We start from the raw sequence: 18,479 nt of genomic DNA on the forward strand, positions 1-18,479 counted from the left end.
AAGCTGTGATTGCACCACTGCATTCCAGCCTGGGTAACAGAACAAGACCCTGTCTCAAAAAACAAAAACAGAAACAAAAAGAATCCTGAGTTTGATATAAATAAAGAAATAAATAAGGGGAAGAAGAAAAGCTCTTTCTTATACTAGCATGCCAACTAATAAATTAAAAAGGTATGATAGAATTACAAAATCACCACTTTACAATCACCATAGTAAAATGATGACTCAAGCAAGAATCATTAATGAATGCTAAAACTACTGGGTAAAAACTTGATGGAAAACAGGCTATTTTCAGTCTTATCTGCCTACAAACTATTTATAAATTACAATGAAAAAAAAAAAACATTAGCTTTATAGTGAAAAAACCTGGCAGCCACCTCCAAAAAGTGGCCCAAGTTAACCAACAAGGGACAAACTGACATCACGGACTTGCTGATGTGATACACTGAGGACACATTACCACTTTTGTAATGGTACTGCAGAAACATGCATTATCTGAGTTTAATCACAATGAAACCAATCAATAGTGTAAAATAAGATTTCTGCAAAATTAGCCTATACCCTACAAAAATGTCTGTCAGGAAAAAACAAAGGATGAGTTTCTATTTAAGAGTAAAGAAGAATGAAGAGATATAACAATAAAATGCAATATGATTCTGTATTGGATCCAGGATTAGAGAAAATTGCTATAAAAGAATTACTAGAAATCAACCGACAAAATCTGAAACACAGACTGTATATCAGAAAATAGTACTGTATCAAGTTGGGCGAGGTACCTCACACCTGTAGTCCCAGCACTTTGGGAGACCAAGGTGGGCGGATCACTTGAGGTCAGGAGTTTGAGACCAGCCTGACAGAGATGGTGAAATGCCATCTCTACTAAAAATACAAAAATTAGCTGGGTGTGGTGGCAGGTGCCTGTAATCCCAGCAGCTTGGGAGGCTGAGGCAGGAGAAATCATTTGAACCCAGAGGCGGAGGTTATAGTGAGTTGAGATAGTGCCATGGCACTTCAGCCTGGGCAACAATTCGAGACTCAGTATCAATGTTTAAATTTCCTGAATTTTTACAATTCTTCCATGGTTGTTGCCCTTATTTTCAGGAAATACATACTTAAGCGAAATGAGGGGTAAAGGATCAGGATATATCTGCACTCTACTCTCAAATAGTTCAACAACAATAATATATTTTTATAAGAGAGAATGATCAAAGCAAATGTAGCTAAATGGCAACATCTGGTGAATCCAGGTAAAAAAATATAGAGACCACTGTACTATTCTTGCAACTTTCTGCGAATTTGAAATTTTTTGAAAACCACAAGTTTCTTAAAAGGTAACTGCCTCAATAATGTAATCAAAGTATAAGAAATTAAAGAACAGCGCTGAATATACTGGGACATATCTTTATTTTGTTTTTGTTTTTGTTTTGAGACAGAGTCTCACTCTGTTGTGCAGGCTGGAGTGCAAGAGCGTGATCTCAGCTCACTACAAGCTCTGCCTCCTGGGTTCAAGCGATTATCCTGCCTCAGCCTCCCCAGTAGCTGGGACTACAGGCGTGTGCCACCATGCCTGGTTAATTTTTGAATTTTAATAGATGAGTTTTCACTATGTTAGCCAGACTGGTCTCGAACTCCTCATTCTGCCCGCCTCAGCCTCCCAAAGTGCTGGGATTACAGGTGTGAGCAACCATGCCTGGCCTGGGATATATCTTTAAAGTTCCTTCTAAAAAATAAACTTCAGAGCAGGTACAGTGGTTCATGCCTGCAGTCCCAGCACTTTGGGAGGCCCAAGTAGGAAGATCACTTGAGCCCACAAGTTCAAGACCAGCCTGGGCAACATAGGTATACCCAATCTCTACAAAAAATTAAAAAAAACCAGCCAGGTATGGTCATGTGTGCCTGTAGTCCCAGCTACTCGGAGACTGAGGTGGGAGGACTGCTTGAGTCCATGAGGTTCAGGCTCCAATGAGCTAACACTACTGTACTCCAGCGACCCTGTCTCAAAAATAAATAAATAATAAACTTCTCTCAATTGCTTATTTAATCAGAGAATAACAATTTAAGCTTTCTATTACAGCTTTAGGGGAATATATGCTACTACAAGTTTTAGCAAAACGGTAAACAGAAAAAAGTAGTAGTTATGATCATGGGATCTGGAGTCAGCTTACCTAAAACTATACTTTGGCCATTTGTATGTTCTTAAACAATTACCCAATTCCATCAATGCACAAAGTAGCAAAAATAACACCATCATTAATACTGTTATGAGAATTAACATATTTATAGCACTAAATGGTAGGTATTAAAATGGCTGGTGTCTCAATGTATAAAATACCATTATAACATATATTTTAAGATAAACCACATAAAAATAAGAAAATAAAATTTGATTTCTTAATCTAAAAAAAAAAGAACGAAATTTTTTCTCCATACTAATTTGACAAACATTTTACTAAGTTACTTACTCATCCCCAAAGAGTTGATGGGTATATTCAGGAAAGAAAGTTCTAATGTCATTTTCAAGATCTTCAGGAAAACGAACTGTTTAAAGGAATAAAAAACAGAGAGATATTAAAGATATTGAAGGTAACAGATATTTCTATTTCGAGAATTTCAGTATAACTAGGATATAGCCAACATTTTTCTTACTCAAAGTGTCATTTCTCCATTACATGATTTACACTATATACTCAAGAGACCAGTGAACAAAAATTAAAATATTACTGTGAGTGCTTCAGCATCGAAACCCTACTTACTCTAAGAATTATAAGGCTAGGTATGACAGAGGCACCTGATTTAGTTTTCATTTTTCCATATGTTTATGCACAATGCAATGAGTAAAGGAAAAACAGAAAGACACTTTGAGATAAAAGTTACAGCAAATGAAAACAGTATGCTCTAAGAAATATTGTAGTAATAACAATAACCAGATGACATTTATGTTGTTTGGGTTTTTTTTTTTTTGCTATTAAAAATTACATTGCAGAGAGTCACCCATTCAGCTGACTTGGAGGGGGACTGAAGCCAGGAACCAGACCAGGAGATTCCCGGGTAGAAAGCGCCACTAATCTCAGCGCTGCTGTTTCAGCCAGCGTGGTCGCCGCATGGGAAATTGCATAGATCCCGGTGCCTTTTCGGCGGGCGACTGGGGCACCTGGGAGAGAATCAACTGTTCAATTAGGAAAAGAAAAAAGGGGGCTCCAAGGCAGGGAGCCAGGTGATGGGGGTTGGCTGGTCCCTCCCCCACAAAAGAACAGCAATTGGAAACGCTGACAGTTGAGAGTTTCACAGCAAGCACAGCTGAACCCGGGAAGGTCCAGCTCTGTGGGGGAGAGGTGTCCACTGAAGGAAAACAAAGAAACAGAAATAACATCACCACCAACAAACTGGACGTCCACTCAGAGACCTAATCTGAAAGTCAGCAATTACAAAGACAACAGGTGGATAAATCCACAAAGACGGGAAGAAACCGGTGCAAAAAGGCTGAAAACATCCAAAATCAGAATGCCTCTCCTCCTTCAGGGGATCATAGCTCCTCATCAGCAAGGGAACAAGGCCTAATGGAGAATGAGTGTGACGAATTGTCAGAATCAGGCTTCAGAAGGTGGATAATAAGAAACTTCTGTGAGCTAAAAGAACATGTTCTAGCCCAATGCAAAGAAACTAAGAACCTTGAGAAAAGGTTTGACGAAATGCTAACGAGAATAGACAATTTAGAGAGGAATGTAAGTGAATTAATGGAGCTGAAAAACACAATACGAGAACTTCGCAAAGTATGCACAAGTTTTAACATTCGAATTGATCAAGCAGAAGAAAGGATATCAGAGGTCGAAGACCAACTTAATGAAATAAAACGAGAAGACAAGATTAGAGAAAAAAGGATAAAAAGGAATCAGCAAAGTCTCCAAGAAATATGAGACTATGTGAAAAGACCTAATCTATGTTTGATAGGTGTACCTGAATGTGACAAAGAGAATGAATCCAAGCTGGAAAATACTCTTCAGGATATTCTTCAGAAAAACTTTCCCAACCTAGCAAGGCAGGACAATATTCAACTCCAGGTAATAAAGAGACCACAAAGATATTCCTCAAGAAGAGCAACCCCAAGGCCGGGCACGGTGGCTCACACCTATAATCCCAGCACTTTTGGGAGGCCAAGGCAGGTGGATCACGAGGTCAAGAGATCAAGACCATCCTGGTCAACAAGATGAAACCCCGTCTCTACTAAAAATACAAAAATTAGCTGGGCATGGTGGTGCGCACCTGTAGTCCCAGCTACTCGGGAGGCTGAGGCAGGAGAACTACTTGAACCCAGAAGGCGGAGGTTGCGGTGAGCCGAGATTGTGCCATTGCACTCCAGTCTGGGTAGCAACAGCGAAACTCCCTCTCAAAAAAAAAGAAGAGCAACCCCAAGGCACATAATTGTCAGATTCACCAGGGTTGAAATGAAGGAGAAAATGCTAAGGGCAGCCAGAGAGAAAGGTCAGGTTACCTACAAAGGGAAGCCTATCAGACTCACAGCAGATCTCTCTGCAGAAACTCTACAAGCCAGAAGAGAGCGGGGGCTAATATTCAACATCCTAAAAGAAAAGAACTTTCAACCCAGAATTTCATATCCAGCCAAACTGAGCTTCACAAGTGAAGGAAAAATAAAATCTTTTGTGAACAAGCAAATACTTAGAGATTTCATCACCAACAGGCCTGCTTTACAAGAGCTTCTGAAAGAAGCATTACACATAGAAAGGAACAACCAGTATCAGCCTTTCCAAAAATATACCAAAAAGTAAAGAACATCAACATAATGAAGAATTTACATCAACTAATGGGCAAAACAGCCAGCTAGCATCAAATGGCAGTATTAAACTCACATATATTATTATTAATCCTAAATTTAAATTGACTGAATCTCCCAATCAAAAGACACAGACAGGCAAATTGGATAAAAAGCCAAAACCCATTGGTATGCTGCATCCAGACCCATCTCACATGCAAGGATACACAAAGACTCAAAACAAAGGGATGGAGGAAGATTTACCAACCAAATGGAGAGCAAAAATAAATAAATAAATAAAAAGCAGGAGTTGCAATTCTCGCCTCTGATAAAATAGACCTTAAAACAATAAAGATCAAAAGAGGCAAAGAAGGATATTACATAATGGTAAAAGGATCAATGCAACAAGAAGAGCTAATGATCCTAAATACATATGCACCCAATACAGGAGCACCCAGATACATAAGACAAGTTCTTAATGACTTATAAACAGACTTAGACTCCCACACAATAATAGTGGGAGACTTTAACATCACATTGTCAATATTAGACAGATCAACGAGACAGAAAATTAACAAGGATATCCAGGACTTGAACTCAGACCCGGAACAAGTCTCCACCCCAAATACACAAAACATACATTCTTATCAGACCACATCACACCTACTCTAAAAGTGACTACATAATTGGAAGTAAATCACTCCTCAGTAATTGCATAGCATTTCACAGGTTTAAATGAAATATTGGTTGGCTGCTTGTTTGTTATTTTCCTCCCTTATTCCTTCCTGTCTCTATTGTTAAGCACAATTATTGGCATAAAAGAGGTTTTCAATACCCATTTTTAGACTACATTCTAGCCTGGGCAATAAAGCAACATTCCCATTCTCTCTCCCTCTTTCTCTTCCATTCTCTCTTTTTTTTAAATTCTTTTTTCTTTTCTCTCTTAAAAAAAGAAAGAAAGAAAGCAAGCTGCAGCCTCCTTAACACATGGAGAGTCCCAGTGTGGACTGAATTCCCTTCTAGACCCCTGCCTGGACTGTCTAGAGTGGTGAGAGGGAGGAGGGTTCACAGGGATGAGACCAGCTGGAATGTTCCAGAAGAACCACCTGACTGGGAGGCCTCCAGGCACATGCAAAGCAGCCAGATTTGGTTCATAGCTGTGTAGAGAGCTCAGGATGTCAGGGAAAAGATGCTGCCAAAAAAAAAATAATAATAATAACACTGCAATGACATCCTTATATACATCTTGGTGTGCTTTTATAAGTATACATAGGGGAAATTCCTGGAAGTAGAAAAATAGGGAAAGAGTACTGAAATATTTGTATAAATATTGCTAAAGTGGCTGGGTGCAGCAGCTCATGCCTGTAATCCCAGCACTTTGAAAGGCCAAGGCAAGTTTGTAACCAGTTTGGCCAACATGGTGAAATCCCATCTCTACTAAAAATACAAAAATTAGCTGGGCGTGGTGGTACAAGCCTGTAGTCCCAGCTACTCAGGAGGCTGAGGCAGGAGAATTGCTTAAACCCAGGAGGTGGAGATGGCAGTGAGCCAAGATCATGCCACTGCACTCTAGCCTGGGTGACAGAGACTCTGTCTCAAAAAAAAAAAAAAAAAAAAAAAAAAACTACATATATATATATATATATATATATATATATATATAGCTTGTTTCCTACATCCTTGAGAACACTCTGCTGTACTCAAGGAGTGTTCCTTTGTTTCCTACATCCTTGAGAACACTCTGCTGTACTCAAGGATATTCCATACCCTCAACTTTAATTTCTATCAATCTAAGATGGAATAGGTATCCTTTTGTTGTTTTTATTTGTTGTGAGTACTTAAATACTGGACATTTTCCTGATATAATTCATCTTATGAAAAATACTTTAGTCATTAAAAAATTCTTAAGCAACTAAAGTTTGAAAAGATAAATTGTAGGGCCAGTGGCTCACACCAGTAATCCCAGCACTTTTGAGGCTGAAGTGGGAGGACCACTTGAGGTCAGGAGTTCAAGACCAGCCTAACCAACATGCTGAAACCCGGGCTCTACTAAAATATAAAAATAAACCAGGTGTGGTGGTGGGTGCCTGTAATCTCAGCTACTCTGGAGGCCGAGGCAGGAGAATCACTTGAAACCTGGGAGGCGGAGGTTGCACTAAGCTGAAATTGTGCCACTGCACTCTAGCCTGGGCGACAGAGTGAGACTCTGTCTCAAAAAAAAAAAAAAAAGATAAATTGTAGATTAAAAATTTCTAACACTGTCCTCACAAAGCAGATCATTCCTTGCATGCCAAAGTATCCAGCAGATTACTAATTTACAGAAGATATATTTTCACTATAGAGATCTGGTAGTCACCACTTTTCCAAATGATCTAACTTAGCATCATTCATTGTGGGATAGAATAACATTATGTGCCTCCTGATTCAATGAAATATGAAGTACAGTTATCCCTCAGTATACTCGAGACTGGCTCTACGACCCCCGACTGTACCAAAATTCACGGATACTCAAGTCCTGTTTCCTACATCCTGTAGCTCTGTTTGGTGTCCCAAACACTACTTTTGATTTGCATTTGGTAGAAAAAAAAAAAACCCATGTGTAAGTGGATCCACACAGTTCAAAGCCATGTTATTCAAGGACCAACTGTATACAGTATCACCTATGAAGTTTTCTCACCAAATATTTTTATCTTAAATCTAATCTTTTTACCTTCCAATTTAAAGAAAATACAGAGGATACAAGAGGAAGTTAAACTAACATCAAAAGGAAATACAGAATGTAGATTTACCTAATAGTTCTGTGCAATGACTTTACTCTCCCAAATAAATCAATGTCATGTAAGAAAAATGTTGCATGTGGGTGGGAAGGGATTGCTCTGCATTAAAAGAGATTATTTAAGAAACATTACAACCAAATGCAGTGCATAAGCCTTTACTGGATCCTTAAGTAATTTTTTTTTTAGACAGATTCTCCTTGTCACCCAGGCTGGAGTGCAGTGGCACCATCACAGCTCACTGCAACCTTGAACTCCTGGGCTCAAAGGATCTTCCCACCTCAGCCTTTCAAGTAGCTGGGACTACAAGCGCACACTACCATGAACGACTAATTTTTTAGGTTTTTTGTAGAGATGGAGGTCTTATGTTGTTGCCCAGGCTAGTATCCAATTCCTGGGCTCAAGCCAGCCTCCCACTTCAGCCTCTCAAAATGCTGGAATTATAGACATGAGCCATCATGCCTGGCCTACTTTTTTTTAAAGCTATTAAAGTGTTTCAAAGGCAACTAGAGAAACCAAAAATTACACAGCATTGAAAAGATTACCATTAATTTCCTTAAGTGTGATAACATTATGGGTATATATATGAATGTCCATATATTAGGAGATGTGCTATAGGCAAGTGTCATGTTTAGATACCTACTGTCAAATAATTCAGCAAAAACTCACACATACTAAAGCAAACATGGCAAATGTTAACTGCTGAATCTAGGTGTTAAATATACATGAGTATTGTTCTTCTCTCAATTGTTCTATGTGTTCCAAATTTTTCATAACAAAAATTAAAAAAAAAAAAAAAAAAGAGGCCTGGGCAAATACAGCCAAATGCAAAGATTTGAAAAAGCAGAATGATAGAATAAAAAATATTGCTTAGTTTGCGCTTTCTCGCTCACTCTTGCATGCTCGCCCGTTCCCCCCATACACACACACACACACACACACACACACACACACGTATACGTATATGTATACGTGTGTGTGTGTGTGTGTGTGTGTGTATATATATATATATTTTTTTTTTTTTCCTTTGAGACAGAGTTTTACTCTGTTACCAGGTTGCAGTGCAATGGTGCGATCTCAGCTTCCTGCAACCTCCACCTCCCGGGTTCAAGCAATTCTCCAGCCTCAGTCTCCCAAGTAGCTGGGATTACAGGTGCTTACTACCGCACCTGGCTAATTTCTGTATTTTTAGTAGAAATGGAGTTTTGCCACGTTGCCTAGGCTGGTTTCAAACTCCTAACCTCAGGTGATCTGCCCACCTCAGCCACCCAAAGTGTTGAAATTACTGGCATGAGCCACCGCGCCTGGCCAGCACTATATTTTTTGTACACCTGCAATAGGTTAAAAAAAAAAAAAAGTCAAATATGTCCAGACTTATTAACCTAAAAATTCACAACCAATATATCTCTAATGTTTGAAGATGTTTGGAAATATCTAGAAATTCTAAAAAACTAATTTTCAAACTAATATATATATGACATTTTGGTAGTGACGGGTAAAAACATATAGAGAAAAGAACAAGTAATGAGTAGGAAAAGTTGTCTTAAGCCTAGTTACAATAATTATTTCTAAAATTCAGATTGGCCTTCTTCTGATGCCCGTCATCCAACTTAGTGAGGTTTTAATATTTTCCCATAAAATTTGGTCCACAGAAAATAGGAACTAAAAGTTGGTACATAGCAGATTTAAAGTTCTATTAGTGTGACACATGTATGTTACTTGAGAACATGTACAAAATGTGAACTCTCTCCAGGGTATCAGAAACATTAAATATTTTCAAGTCTTTATAAGGCAGTCATGGCATTACAGCAAACAACCCACCCAAATGTTAAACCATGGGCGAATGGTTAAATAAATTAAACACATGAAATGGCTTATATAATCATTAAACATATTATTTAGGAATATCTCATGACAAACACAGGAAAATGTTATGATGCATAGTTAAGAGAACAAAACATGATATGGTAACCTCAATTTTATAAAAGAGAAATAACAGAAACAAATATATAATGAAAAGTACTAGAATACCCCAAATTATAATACAAAGGTAGGTATTTTGAGTGAATTATGGATAATTTTTATTTTATATACTTTTATGTACTTTCCAAATTTTCTGCAAAATATGTATTACCCCAATACTCAGAAAAAATACACAGTATAAAAAACTGAAACAATTCAAAATAAGCACTAAAAATCTCTATCACGGCTGGGTGCAGTAGCTCACATCTGTAATCCCAGCCCTTTGGGAGGCTGAGATGGGTAGATAACCTGAATTCAGGAGTTCAAGACCAGCCTGGCCAACAAGGTGAAGCCCCATCTCTACTAAAAATACAAAAATTAGGTGGGTGTGGTGTTGCGTGCCTGTAATCCCAGCTACGTGGGAAGCTGAGGTAGGAGAATCGCTTGAACCTGGGAGGCGGAGGCTGCAGTGAGCCAAGATGGAGCCACTGCACTCCAGCCGGGGTGACAGAGCAAGACTCCATCCCAAAACAAAACAAACACAAAACCAAAACCAAAAACTTTATGTCACTCATACTTTTGTTAAAAAAAAAAATGGAAGCTTGGGGCCTGGAATACTAAATGGCATCTTACTGCTATATAAGAGGGATCCCCAAACCCCAGGTAAAGGTCTATGGCCTGTTAGAAACCAGGCCACACAGCAGAAGGTGACCAGTGGGTAAGCTAGCAAAGCTTCATCTGTCTTTACAGTTGTTCCCCACTGCTTGCATTACTGCCTGAGTGCTGCCTCCTGTCAGATCAGTGGCATTAGAGATTCTCTTAGGAGCAAAAACCCTATTGTGAACTGCTCATGCGAGGGATCTAGGTTGCCTGCTCCTTATGAGAATCTAATGCCTGATGATCTGAGGTGGAGCTGAGGCAGTGTTGCTAACACTGGAGAGGGGCTGCAAACACAGATTGTTAGCAGAGAGGTTTGATTGCACAGAGACCATAAGAAATCAATTGCTTGTAGACTCCTATCAAAACCCAATCAGCCCAGCCTGGCCAACATGGAGAAACCCTGTCTCTACTAAAAACACCAACATTAGCCAGGTGTGATGGAACACACCTGTAATCACAGCTACTCTAGAGGCTGAGGCAGGAGAATAGCTTGAACCCAGGAGGTGGAGGTTGTCCCAACCCTATCAGTGAGTAGTGAGTGGCAAGTGACAATTAAGCTGCATCTGGTGGCAGGCTTCAGAGTGGTAGGTAAGTTGATAAACTTCCATTGTACAGCTGTATCTAGTGGCAGCCTTTAAGTCAGATTCCAACACTTACTTTAGTCCACGTGTTGCCTATCCATTATTTCATTTACCACTTCCATCTGTGCATCTTTATCATGATATGCCTTTGTCTCCTCATGGTTTTGATAAGTCTTTTTGCTAACCCTTGCCAAAAACAGTGAAAAACAAATGTCACTGGAGAGCTTCTTTGAAAAGGGGGAAAGACCTTTTTGATGAGACAGCAGAAGACTCTAAGACTGCCAATGAAAAGAAGCTGCATTTAAGAGAAAATACCAAGAGTCCTACTTAAATTATGTATTCACTGCAAAAGGTGATTCACATTCTCCAAGCCATCTTTGTATAGTACGTGGTGACCGGCTATACAACAAGGCCATGAAACCTACAGAACTGCTTTATTACATGGAGACCAAGCACCTGCATTAAAAGACAAGCCTTTGGAGTTTTCAAAAGAAAAAAAAAAAACATGAACACGAAGAACAGAAGCAATTTATTGAAGGCCACCACTTCGTCAAATGTGTTTGCACTGAGAGCATCATTCTTAGCGGCTAACCACATTATTAAAACTAAGAAGCCCTTTACTATTGGTGAAGAGTAGTTCCTGCCTGCTACTAAAGACATCTGTGGTAACTTTTAGGAGAAGCTGCACTTCAAAAGGTGGCACATGTTCCTCTTTAGGCTTGTATCAGAATTAGAAGAATTGATGAAATAGCAGAGGATGTTGAGGCACAATTGTTAGAGAGGATTAATGAGTCACCAGGGTGCACAATCCAGGCTGACGAGTCTACCAGTGATAACAAGGCAACAATGCTTGTTTTTGTTTTTGTGCACTATATTTTTCAGGAGGATATGCATGAAGATACATTATGTGTACTTTGTTGCCAACCGATACCACACTGCGGAACTATTCAAGTCTTTGAACGATTATATAACAGAAAAACTGAATTCGTCATTTTGTGTCAGTATATGAATGGACGAAGCAGCTGCCAGGACTGGACAGCTTTCTGGTTTCACTACTCAGTCAAAGAGGATGCCTCGGCAGGACAGAGGCTCATCCCTGTGATCCCAGCACTTTGTGAGGCTGAAATAGAAGGATCACTTGAGTCCAGGAGTCTGAGACCAGCCTAGGCAACATAGTCATACCCTTTCACCACAGAAAATCAAAAATTAGCTGGGCGTGATGGCACGTGCCTGTAGTCCCAGGCAGAACTGCTTGAGCTCAGAAAGTTGAGGCTACAGTGAGCTATGACTGCACCACAGCACTCATCTTGTGCAATAAAGTGAGACCCTGTCTTTAAAAAAAAAAAAAGAGGGGCACTTCCAAATTGAGTCTACACACTGTTTCATCCATAAAGTAATGCTGGTTAGCCAAAAAACATCACAGGAACTTAACAACATTTTGCAGGATGTGATTAAAATTGTCAACCACATTAAAGTACATGCCCTTAACTCACATCTGTTCACATCACTCTGTGAGGAGATGGACATAGGCACACATATCTTCTTTTTATACACAGAAGTGAGATAGCTTTCTAAAGGTAGATCACTGACTAGAGTCTTTGAGTTACAACAGCCACTCCAGAGATTTCTTTTAGGAAAACAGTCACCACAGGCAGCACATTTCAGTGACACAGAATGGGTTACAAAACTTGCTTATTTGTGTGACATATTCAACCTGCTTAACACAGTCCATCTATCACTTCAAGGGAGAATGACAACCATGTCCCAAGTTGGCAAATAAAGTGGCTGCATTCAAAGCCAAAGTGGAAGTATAAGGGTGACGAGTGAACACTGGGACTGCTGACATGTTTCAAACATTAGCAGAGATTTTGAAAGGCCTTGGTTCACAGGGTTCTCATTCTCCCAACTGGTGCATGATCACCTATCTTGGCTTTCAAAAGAGTTTGAGCAGCTAGGCGTGGTAGCTCATGCCTGTAATCCCAGTACTTCGGGAGGCCAAGGTGGGTGGGTCACCTGAAGTCGGGAGTTCCACACCAGCCTGACCAACATGGAGAAACTCCATTGCTACCAAAAATACCAAATTGGCTGGGTGTGGTGGTGCACGCCTATAATGCCAACTAATTGGGAGGCTGAGGAGGGAGAATCACTAGAACTCGGGAGGCAGAGGCTGCAGTAAGCCAAGACCGTGCCATTGCATTCCAGCCTGGGCAAAAAGAGTGAAACTCCATCTCAAAAAAAAAAAAAGTTTGAGCATTACTTCCCAACCACAAAAGAACCCTGAACTGGGAAGGAATGAATCTATGACCCTTTGTGAATAAGTCAGGTGAATCGACTTTGTCTGTGCTAGAATAGGGTGAACTGCTTGAGACTGAAAATGAAGGTGGCCTTAAAAGTATGCTTGAAGCTGGGCTGGTGGCTCACATCTGTAATCCCAGTACTTTGGGAGGCTGAGGTGGCAAATTGCTTAAGCCTACAAGTTCAAGACCAGCATAAGCAACATGGCGAAACCCCGTCTCTACTAAAATTACACAAATTACTGGGGTTTGGTGGTATGCGCATGTAGTCCCAGTTACTTGGGAGGCTGAGGCATGAGAATCTCGCTTGAATCAGGAAGTAGAGGTTGCAGTGAGCTGAGATTGTACCACTGCACTCCAGCATGAACAAAAGAGCGAGATCCTGTCTCAAAAAAAAAAAAAGGTAAAGAAAAGTATGTTTCAGACAACTTCCAATCTCCATATGTTCTGGATTAAAATCAAAGCAGAATATCATGAGACTGTCACAAAAGTACTGAAAAGCCTGCTTCCATTTCCAACATCTTATCTTTGTGAGGGTTTTCTGCAATGATGGCAAACAAAACAAGGTTACACAGTAGACTGGACATAAGCAATACACTTCAGGTGTCACTGGCTCCATCACCCCCAGATGAAACTGTCTAGTTGCAGGAAAACAAGCTCAGGGTTTCCCCTAATTCCACATTACAGGGAGGTGTATAATTTCATTATAATTATAATGTAATAATAGAAAAAGTGCACAATGAATGTAATGCACCTGAATCATCCCAAAACCATTTCTTTTTTTTTTTTTTTTTTGAGACGGAGTTTCGCTCTTGTTACCCAGGCTGGAGTGCAATGGCGCGATCTCGGCTCACCGCAACCTCCGCCTCCTAGGTTCAGGCAATTCTCCTGCCTCAGCCTCCTGAGTAGCTGGGATTACAGGCACGCGCCACCATGCCCAGCTAATTTTTTGTATTTTAGTAGAGACGGGGTTTCACCATGTTGACCAGGTTGGTCTCGATCTCTCGACCTTGTGATCCACCCGCCTCGGCCTCCCAAAGTGCTGGGATTACAGGCTTGAGCCACCGCGCCCAGCCTCCAAAACCATTTCCCCCAAGCCTCCCTCCCTAGTCTGAGGAAAAATTGTCTTAGACTAAACTTGTCCCTGCTGCCAAAAAAGTTGGGGACTGCTGCTATACAGAATATAGGACCTACAATGATTCTTCCTTTCAAATATATATACTGTTGCTTCTTTCTTTCTTTTGTAGAGACAGTCTTGCTATGTTGCCCAGAATGGTTTTGAACTCCTGGCATCAAGCAGTCCTCCTGCCTTGGCCTCCCAAAGTGCTGGGATTTTAAGTGTGGGCCACCATGCCTGTCCTGCCCTATACTTTCTACTCCTATATATAGTTCTTTTGGCGGGGGGGCAGGGGGGAAGAGGAGAGAGAGAGAGAGTGTGTGTGTGTGTGTGTGTGTGTCTCTTGCTCTGTTGCCCAAGCTGGAGGGCAGTGCACAATCACACCTAACTGCAGAGCCTTGATCTGCGCTCAAGCCTCCTAAGTAGCTGAGGCTGTAAGTGTGTGCTACACACCTGGTTTTTTTTTTTTTTTTTAAGAGACAAGGTCTTACTATGTTGCTCAGGCTGGCCTCACACTCCTGGCTTCAAGTGATACTCCTTCATCAGCTACCCTTTTTCCTACAGCTCAGTTACTATAATCATCCATCATACTACTGTTATTTCAGAGTTACTAATGACTTTATTGTAAAATTAGTCATGTTTTGCTTTTTTTCACTCTCCTTGAACTCCATAACAGTGGATGTTATTAAATTCTTTTCCTACCTGAAATATTATTCTTCCTTTCTCACTTACATGCTATCCTGATTTACCTCCTTGTTTTTCTGACTTAACCTGGTTTCTTTTGCCTCCACTTCCCTTAGATACAGGCATTTTCCAAGACTCAGCCCTTGGTCTGCCCTTCTTTCACAGTGTTTTCCTTTAAGAGCTCATCCTTTCTCCTGGCTTCAACCATCACCAGCAACAGTACCACCAGAGCCAGCTCTCTCCTCCAATCTTGGTGTCCCTGTCAGTGGCACCACTTTTTACAGGCACAAACCACCATGCATGCCGTTAAGTTCATATACTTCCTAGTTCTCAGAATCACTTCAGTAGTTTTTGGAGAGGCAAGATGCATGAAAGAAGATATAGTCAACATGTCTTATTAACCACAAGTATGATTAAGAAATCACCAAGACACATTAATCAATTTTTAAAGCTTGTTTAATAAATACGTAAGAATTCAAGACCTGCCTGGGCAACATGGTGAAACTCCATCTCTATAAAAAATACAAAAATTCACTGGGTGTGGTGGCACATACCTGTAGTCCCAGCTACTTGAGAGGCTGAGATAGAAGGATCACTTAACCCTGGGAGGCAGAGGTTGCAGTGAGCTGAGATTGCACCACCGCACTCCAGGCTGGGCAACAGAACCAGACCCTATCTTAAATAAATACTTAAGTATTTAATGTAGTTAATATATCTGACCTATTCTGGTCACCACGGGATACAGTATCTAATTGTATTCTGGACTATATCTAAGTTTATTCATAATCCTGTGTTCTTTAAATAACTGAAATCTTAGTATATTAGTCGATACATCTTTTCCTAGCCATGCTAAATTGAAAAACAAGCTTAATTATACCATTTTAAAACTCAAGGTTGGCCCCAGTGTGCTGGCAACATTCCCATCAGCACAATCAATCTGCAAGATGAGGTATCTTAACATTAAATATTCCTTAGAGACACATAATTAATCCTATCACACTCTTTATGCCCATTAACAGCAGTTCAATTCTTAAAAATTCCCGTATCACCACGATTCTTATGCCCATACAGGAGTATAAAACCACTCATTTAATGACATCTCCCACCCCTTCCCAACTCATTGTGACCACTGTGAAACTTAGAGGTCAATTACCACCAAAATTCTCCATATCCCCAACCTCATTCTCAAATGCTGTCCTATCTTGTGTTAACAGTTCTTTAGCATCCATGGCTCCCCACTAAGGATGCTCCTCTCTTACAGACCTCAGGTAGTGGCTGCTTTCTCTCTCATATCTTCATCCTGCTAGAAGAAGGTATCCTCCTCCTTGCTCCTCATTTCTGGTTCCAGACTAATGTCTCTCTCTTCATGCCCTAAGAACAAACAGCATTGAAGCTCATGTTCCATCTCTCTTCCTCATTCTTTGAATAATTTAGCTCCAGGCTCACTGCTGCACTTTCCAACACTACATCTGACTTAAATCTTGGTAACTTCAAAATAAACGAAAACAAATCTTCCAGTCCAGCCTTGGAGTTCCTTGATTCCTCCCCAAGAATTTATCTTTACTATACCTTAGCCACTTATTCCCATGACATACCCTAGCCTTTACTTATCATTATTGACAATTACATTCCCTTAATCTCTATTTCAAACATTGTACCATCTTACCATCACCTCTTATTTTCCTACCTCGCTCCCTATACCTCCAATTCTTTTTGTTTTATTTTTTTTGAGACAGAGTCTGGCTCTGTCACCGAGTCTGGAGTGTGGTGGCACAATCACAGCTCACTGCAGCATTGACCTCCCAGGCTCAGGTGATCCTCCTGCCTCAGCCTCCTGAGTAGTTGGGACCACAAGCATGCACTACCACACCCGACTAAATGTGTTTTTTTTCCTGCAGAGTTAGGGTCTCCCTATGTTGCCCAAGCTGGCCTCAAACTCCTGGGCTAAAGTCATCCTCCTGCCTCAGCCTCCCAAAGTGCTGGGATTACAGGCATGAGCCAGCACACCCAACCATACTCCAATTCTAACAATTCTTCAACCGCCCACCAATACTTACAATGAATTGATATTTTTTTTTTTTTTGAGACGGAGTTTCACTCTTGTTGCCCAGGCTGGAGTGCAATGGCACAATCTCAGCTCACTGTAACCTCAGCCTCCTGGGTTCAAGCAATTCTCCTGCCTCAGCCTCCCAGCTGTAGGCATGTGCAGCCATGCCTGGTTAATTTTTGTATTTTTAGTAGAGATAGGGTTTCACCATGTTGGTCAGGCCAGTCTCGAACTCCTGACCTCTGGGGATCCACCTGCCTCGGCCTCCCAAAGTGCTAGGATTACAGGCATGAGCCACTGTGCCCGGCCACAATATGTTGAACATAACTTCACTGCCCTCTTCTACTTCATATCCTCATTTTCCTCCCTTTCCAGTATAGAATTCCATGGCCCATCAATATTATCATTCCATCCTAAATATCCTCAACCCCTTGGCCCTAATTTTTATCACAGCAACCTGGTTAAAAAAAAAAAACCTACTCTAGTTAAATCTGACTGTATGTCTACTCTTTGTAGCACACTTTCATCTGGACATGGCTGACCTCACTTTATATTCATGAGTACTAAACTGAAGTGGGCCCTTAGTGCTACGTGACAATCATAACAGTTCTCAAGTCTACCCACTCCTCCCGCTCACCTAGATGACTATTTCCTCAAACCTCCAACGCCTTCTTCCATAAGCACATTCTCTGCAGATGACCTTGCTTCCTATCTCACTTAGGAAACAGAAGCATTCAGAAAAGAAACTGCACAAAATGCTTCTTCTACATCTTCTAATTTAACTGCAGCCAATTCCTGTATACTTTCCTTCATCTTGTTATGGTAGAATTCTCCATGCTCCTATCTAAGCCTAATCCTTCCACTGATGAATAAAATACTTGCCCCTCTTATATTGTCAAGGATATTACTCAACAAATACTCCCCTTCTCTGATACTTCCAGAAACACTCCCATATAATTTTCCCCTCTTCTGATAGATCATAGGCATCAGCATATAAACATGCTGTTATTTCTCAGAGTTTTAAAACATTCTCATTTCTATATTAATATCTAATAAAGTATACTTAAATATGAGGCAAGATGGGGTAAAGAGGGGACAGAAATAAACATGGAACATTTCACAATGAGTAAGGTCAATTCATCAAAAAGACAAAGGAAGTCTAAATCTGTATGTACCTAATATCGGAGCTGCAAATACATCAAGGAAAAGTTAATGACTAAAGACACAGACAATCCACAATTCCAGCTGGAGATTTCAACAGTTCTCTCAACTGTCCTAATTGCTGAAAATCCATAAAAATATCAAAGACTTTAATATTATTAAGTGAACTTACACTTACAGAAAACTACATAAAACTACAGAACTTAAAATTATTTTTCAGTGCACCTAGGACACTGACCTAACAGATCATATATGACAAGATATATAACAAAGCTCAATGAATTTAAAAGGACTGAAATAAGTCTATATTGTCTGACCTTGACGGAATTAATTCAAAAATCAGTAACAATAAGACAGCTAGAAGAGTCTCAAATACTCGGAAATTAAGCAACGCTCTTCTACATAACTCATGGGTCAAAAAAAAGTCACAA

At 40.3% G+C, this 18,479-nt stretch overlaps 2 protein-coding genes across 5 annotated transcripts in view; one reads left to right on the top strand and one right to left on the bottom strand.

Annotated features, from left to right (window-relative positions):
• SLC25A12 (solute carrier family 25 member 12) overlaps positions 1-18,479 on the top strand; it is a 229,822-nt gene that overhangs the window by 64,058 nt on the left and 147,285 nt on the right. The gene's annotated exons all lie outside the window — the stretch shown is intronic.
• Positions 1-18,479, bottom strand: part of HAT1 (histone acetyltransferase 1) — a 76,972-nt gene that overhangs the window by 46,022 nt on the left and 12,471 nt on the right. For all 3 annotated transcript variants that reach the window (XM_002749349.7, XM_078327400.1, XM_008998699.5), the window contains one exon: positions 2,463-2,538. In XM_002749349.7, the coding sequence (XP_002749395.1) occupies positions 2,463-2,538 (76 nt within the window). The remainder of the gene's footprint in view (positions 1-2,462; positions 2,539-18,479) is intronic.

The sequence above is a fragment of the Callithrix jacchus genome, chromosome 6 (genome assembly GCF_049354715.1).
Source record: "Callithrix jacchus isolate 240 chromosome 6, calJac240_pri, whole genome shotgun sequence".
Lineage (NCBI taxonomy): Eukaryota > Metazoa > Chordata > Mammalia > Primates > Cebidae > Callithrix > Callithrix jacchus.